This window comes from Pezoporus occidentalis, unplaced genomic scaffold (genome assembly GCF_034315485.1).
Source record: "Pezoporus occidentalis ecotype Australia unplaced genomic scaffold, CSIRO_AGI_Poc_V1 ctg196, whole genome shotgun sequence".
Taxonomy (NCBI): Eukaryota; Metazoa; Chordata; class Aves; order Psittaciformes; family Psittacidae; genus Pezoporus; species Pezoporus occidentalis.
The window spans coordinates 2051210-2057209 of NW_026913811.1; the positions used below are offsets into that span (position 1 = coordinate 2051210).

The following is a 6000-nucleotide window of genomic DNA, read 5'->3' on the forward strand; positions in this document are numbered from 1 at the left end:
AGTAAGAAGTTTGCTAGCTTGTCTCATCCTGCACAAGAAACTGTCTAGCTAAACAGCTCTAGCTAGGGGTACCATAATCTCAATGAAAGTTTAACATGAGCACAGAAATCTGTGCTTCAAAACCTTCATCAAAAATACAAATAGAAAAGTATCATGTCTAATCATTCACCCCTCAAAATATTAGAGAGCTGCAATTAAGATCCAGTAAGTAAACAGGAAGCAAAAGATGTCCTTTGTGCACATAAACTAATAGTGAATCAAAGATTATTCTGGATGTGAAGAGATATGAAACAGAGGTCTTTACAATGCACTGAGAGTCACTGTTAAGGATAATGTATAAGGATTTCTGAAGGCATTTAAATCATCACCCTAATTTCATTTTGAGCTAGATGCCCAGGTGAATTTGAAAATCCTGTCAAAAGTGTATTAGGTAGCCTAAGTTCATTTTTAAAACTCAGGTTTACATTCAAGCAGACAATATTGTAAGAGATAAGAAATGTGATCTGAACATCCTAGGAGCAACTCTTCTTCCACAATGGTATTGCTACCAACATCTTCCTCTGAATGACTCAGTTAATCTTTGCTAGGAAATGCTAGGTCAAACTTAGGTGAAAATCAGTGACATAAGGCACAATTATAAGAAATACTAGCAAATTTACTCATGTAATAGATAGGCTGTTAGTCCTGAATCACAAGGTAAGAGCCCAAAAGTCACCTTTAAGTTTGGTAGATCTTGACTTAACATCCAGTCCTTCCCTACTTTAGTCCCAGATATCTGTAGCTTGTTAGATGGAGTATTATAAAGACCTTCATTGCGTACATAAAGGGCAATATGTTCTTAATTTGAGCACACTTATTAGAAAAAGAGATGGTGACATGCTAGGATGGATGGGAAAACTTGCACTAAAATTCAGAAGCATGTGTCTAATACCAGCTCTGATCTGACAGACAGGAAATCCAACTTAATTATCTGTCTGATTTTTAGGTGGACAACATTCCCTAATGAGAGTATTAAACAGGTTTTATTTTTTTTCCACTAGGCCATGTCAACAGCCACATCTATCAGCAAAATTACTTATTATGACCAGGCAGTAATTCGAGTCTACATGATTCATAGCTATTAAAACACAACTAACAATAACAGGCAAGAGAATAAGCAACCCAGATGTAAAAAAAAATTTGATTGTAATTCCAAGCCTAGCACAGATGTTTCACAAAACTTCAGATCTGATTTGTTTTATATCAAGACCTTCTGATTATTTTTTTTCTGTTAATATAGTTGATTATTTGATTTATGAAAGGTTTGTGTGTTTGGGGTTTTTTTACCTTTTCCCTTCATTGTCATGTTCTTTAAACAAACAAACAAACAAAAAAACACACAAAAACATACACACACACACAAAAACCAAACCAAAACAAGAGGAAACATGTCTCCTAACAAGCCACCAATGAAAATGCAGTAATTGTCTAAGCTTTCAATTAAAAGAAACACGGGCATATAAATCCACCTTTTTTTTTTTGCATTTTTTTTTTTTTAAATAAGGCCAAAGACAGAACAAATTCTCTTTTCTCATACAGAATGAAGCAGTAACTCACAGGAGTTTTTTTATTACTACCCCTAGGGCAGTAGAAACTTGAAGTCAGACACTCACGGACAATGCACTGATTTCCTCCTGGGAGCGTTTTCCATCCAGGGCAACAGTACGATCGGAATCTAGAGCCACACACATTTGGCCTGTTACACAAACAAACAAATAAACATATATACAAAATTTTAAATGGGTGTAAATAGAACCCACAGTTTTATTCACAGCTGCATGAAACAAACAAGAAAAGAATGCATAGCAAAGATGTCTACAAAAATCCCTCTTCAAAGGAATAAAGTATTTCTCCATCTCAATAAGTTCTAAGCCATGTACAGAATGTACTAGTTGAACTGGTTAGCATGCATAGGAGAGGCAGACTGGTAAATGGCAGTTGGCTCATCCCTGCTGTAAGTATTTAGGATATGCAAGGGAGTTTGGTTATGCATTCATATACAGTTGGCTATCAGAAGTTGGCTGCTGACACAAGATAGAAAGGATGACTGGTCATAAAAACTAACAAACTAATCCAATTACCAAGAACTCCCCAAAACACTATAAAAAACAGATTTTGACTATTTTCTCAATAGAAGCCAAAGAAGGGTCAAAGTACCTTAATACTCTAACACGCCTGACTAAAGTCCCGATGTGGTACTTCTGCTAGTTGTGATGCAGCCCCACACATCTGCTTTTAATAAAATCGCACTAATTAAAAGACCGTATCTCATTGCTGAGGACAAAATTTCAAGTTCACCTAATCACAACTCTCCCCAGCCACGTAAAGGGGCCGGAAGGTAAGACGCACACAGGGCAGAAACGAAGACCAGGGGTCTGTGTTTGAAGCGAGGAGCAGCCTGCCGAGGCTGGCAGCAGAGGGGAAGGGGACTCAGACTAATGAAGGTGGAGGCCGAGCGCGTCCCTACCCACGGAGCACATCCTGCTGTCCTCGCCGGCGGACCCGGCCGGCGGCGCTGCCAGCTCCATCCTCCCGGTACGCGGCGTTCCGGTGGGTGCCGCCCAGGCGCACCGGCGGCAGCTGCTGCTGCTGCTGCCCGGCTGAGCCCTGCATCCGGAGCACCAGGCAGCCCAGCAACAAGACGCAGGCCTGCACCCACAGCCATCGCCTTCTCCCCATCCTGCGGCTGCCCCGCCGGGAACAGCGAAGGAGGCGGGCGACGGCCGGAGGGGATACGCCTGTCCCGCACCACCGGCGAAGGACACGGTGCCGCGGCTCGTCGGGGAAAGGCTTCAGCCGCTGGAACGATTTCTTCTCTCGTCCCCAGCCTGCCCTGCCGCAGCGGCCGTCAGAGCGACACGGTGATACCAACGGTGGGGTCCACGTTGCATCCCCCCCTCCTCTCTCTCCAAAGAGAGGGGAAAAAAGAGAAGGGAAGAAAAAGAAGTCGAGTTGGTTGGAATTTTCTTTTCTCCCTCCTCCGATAAAAGGAATCCAATAGAACCAAGTTGAATTTCAAATAAAAGCAAGATAGCGATTAACAATAACCAGAGGAACGTGCCGAGAAAGACTAAGAGAGAAAAGACCGGCTGAGTTTCTTACGGTTGCTTTTATTAGCCGGCGGGCGGTCCGCAGCCGGCGGGAGGGACCGTGGAGAGGGATCTGGGGGTGGGTTTTGCCGCTGCCGGCAAGGGGGGCCGGGCCGTGGGGAGCGGGGCTGGAGTCACACGTGTAGTTTTGCGGCTGGGGCCGGGTAGAGGGGCGGCTGCCGGGGAGCAGAAGGAAGCGGAGGATACGGAGAGGGAGCGGAACAGGTAGAGCTGGCCTTAAAGGCAATTCCGCGCTTTCCTTAGGCGCGTCCTGCCCTCCCAAACCTGTGAGAGCGGTACCACGAAATGCACACGGTGCAGCCTTTGCGGAGAGACTTAACAAGCGAAACCCCGACCACGGAGAAGCACCTGGGGTTCAGAATAAAGGTCCGGGTCCAAGCTGGAGGCCTGGCCTAGCAGGGAGAAGCCTGGGGGTTGACGTCGCAAGGCGGGAGCCGGGATCCCGCAGCTACCCTGCCGCTGGACACAGAGCCCGGAGCATAGCGCGGAGGCAGGAACCCGAAGCGGTGGTGGCGGAAGCGGGGCCTCGTTCCAGGATTTATGCGGCTCAGCCTCGGGTATTTTTTGTCAGCAAGTTGACAGTTTCCCACAAAATACTTGAATAGCACCAAGGGCGAAGAGCCTTTGAACTGCATTAGTTCGCAGTTTCTTTCAGTAGCAGTTTTTGCAAGGTCACACCTGACAGTTTTACCTGTTTTACCTCTTGCTGTTTCTCTCTACATAAGCATCTTAAAATGAAAGCAAAAAAAAAAGAAAAGAAAACCCCACCAAACTGAGCTTGGCCAATTTCGTACTTACTTTTTAAGGTCAAACCCATGCATTTACCTAGACGACCTGAGTAGTTAGCCACTAGTCATAGGGAAACAAAAGCAATGGAGACATCCCTGTTGAAGGTCCCCGAGTGCTCCCTGTGGGTCATCCTGGTAACAACGCTGGACAGCAGGAGGTCACAATCCGTTTTGTCATCTGAGAAGATTTATCACTTTGAATTGCAGCTACCGGTTGAGCACATCACCACACATACCACTGCATGCGGTGGCAACCAGGAAAACAACTTTTTTTTTTTTTTTTTGCATTTGAAACAAAACATAAAAGCATGTAGCTGCTGCCTTTAGCTCTACGTGCATATTGTCTGTCACTATAATTTTGTAGTAGCAGGAGCCATGTTTTATTATCTCTGAAATAAAAAACACTAGCTAAGAGGTCATTACTTAAGTCACTGCCGTACTATGATGATGCAGTTGTTCTAATAGAGGCTTCATTTACAGATCTATATTCTGACTGATGAGAAACTAATTTTTTTTTTAAACTTGGAGGTTAGCAACAGTAATTTGCGTGGGAAGATCTGAATCTTTAAAGCTAAAACCTTGAGAAATTAAGTATTTAACAAAGAAACAATTTAATGAAGACAGCTGGGCAGAAGAGGCACCTCATGAGAGTAGGTAATGTTTGGAATTTCCTCAAAATAGAAGTTGTTAAACCTGTCATGAATGAGGTGCGCCTAACAAAGCCAGGGAGAGAGAAGGATTCCATGCCTGTTTGAGTGAATAACAATCTCAAGAAAAATGCAAAGAATAAGCAGGCAGGCTGCAAAGAATAAAAAGGAAAGAATTGATCAGATAGAAACTTAGGGCCTTGGCTATCAGGAAGCATAGAGATAAAGAAGTAATTGCCAGAAGTTAAACAGAGCTGCTTCTTGGGAAGGACAACACAAGGAAAAAAAAGCCATCAAAAAAAGTGAAGCAGTTCCAAGCAGGGGTGGGCTAGAAATTAGGGGGAGATGTTACAGTTCAAAGCCAAGTTATAAATCCTTTTTGCTGTTTTGTAGGGATTTTTTGGGAGGTGAGATTTGTTTGGTTTGTTGTTTGGGTTTCTTTTTTTTTTTCTTTGAAAATGTAGGTATTGTGTACAGGATCTAAAGCAAATGGTTGGCAGCTTGCAATGATTTTAAAGTTGATTTCTAAGACTCAGAGACCCACTGCATTCAAGCCAGAAGAGGATTAGGTAATACCTTTCTAGAATTTTGAAAGGAAATATAATACAGTACTACAAAACATTCAGTAGCAAGGAGCCAATTTTCATAAGATTGTGATATAAATGGTCCATGTCAATAAGTGTACAAATGAAATACTAATAAAGCTGTCTTAGAAAGGGAAGCATTAGTCATTTTTATGGGTACAGGACACTGATCAGACTTTATCCAAAATAATTATTATGTCCTGATTATTCACATTAGAAGAAGATGTGTTAAAATTGGAATAGCAGGACACAGAAGTCACTAGTAAGGTCAAGAGAAGAAAACCACTACTAAAGGGTTTGAGTTCTTTAGCTATCTGATGTTCTCTTAAAAAATAGTGAAGGAAAATTATACAAGAAAGGAACTGTAAAGTGATCATAATTTGAATTAGTGCTTCAGTTAGAAGAGTTTCTTAGATAACACAGGAACACAGCTCTGCATTAGAAAAGGTAGAACCTGAAATTATAAGTACATTTGGGATCAAACTAGGTTTATTTAGGAAAGATGTTGTAGCCTGTTGTCTTCCAGCCCTTAAAAAGCATTTGAATTCGGTGATCCCAGAGGTTCTTTCTCATCCTATTCTCCAGCTGTATAAAATAGAATAGCTTCTTCCACAGAGTATGCTGTGACATACTTACTTCATGCAGAAGGATGAATGATGTCTACTTTTCTCTAGCGTAATTTCCACTTCAAATCTGACCAACATCTGGTGAATGTTCAGGAAACATGTAAGTGTACATTTTCGTATAGAAAATATTACCAGAGAAAAACTTGTAATGCAGATTATTTTTGAATCCACACTTTGGTGTGGTTTGGTTGACTTTTTTCTTCCTA

The 6000-nt window shown here is 42.4% G+C and overlaps 1 protein-coding gene across 1 annotated transcript in view; it reads right to left on the minus strand.

The window, feature by feature from the left end:
- The window catches only part of FBN2 (fibrillin 2), a 158659-nt gene extending 155487 nt beyond the window's left edge, over window positions 1-3172 (minus strand). Inside the window, exons 1-2 of the mRNA XM_062617454.1 lie at window positions 2507-3172; window positions 1653-1735 (exon numbers count right to left, since the gene is read on the minus strand). Of these exons, the coding sequence (XP_062473438.1) occupies window positions 1653-1735; window positions 2507-2718 (295 nt within the window). The 5' untranslated portion in view covers window positions 2719-3172. The remainder of the gene's footprint in view (window positions 1-1652; window positions 1736-2506) is intronic.
- Window positions 3173-6000: the final 2828 nt, after the last annotated feature.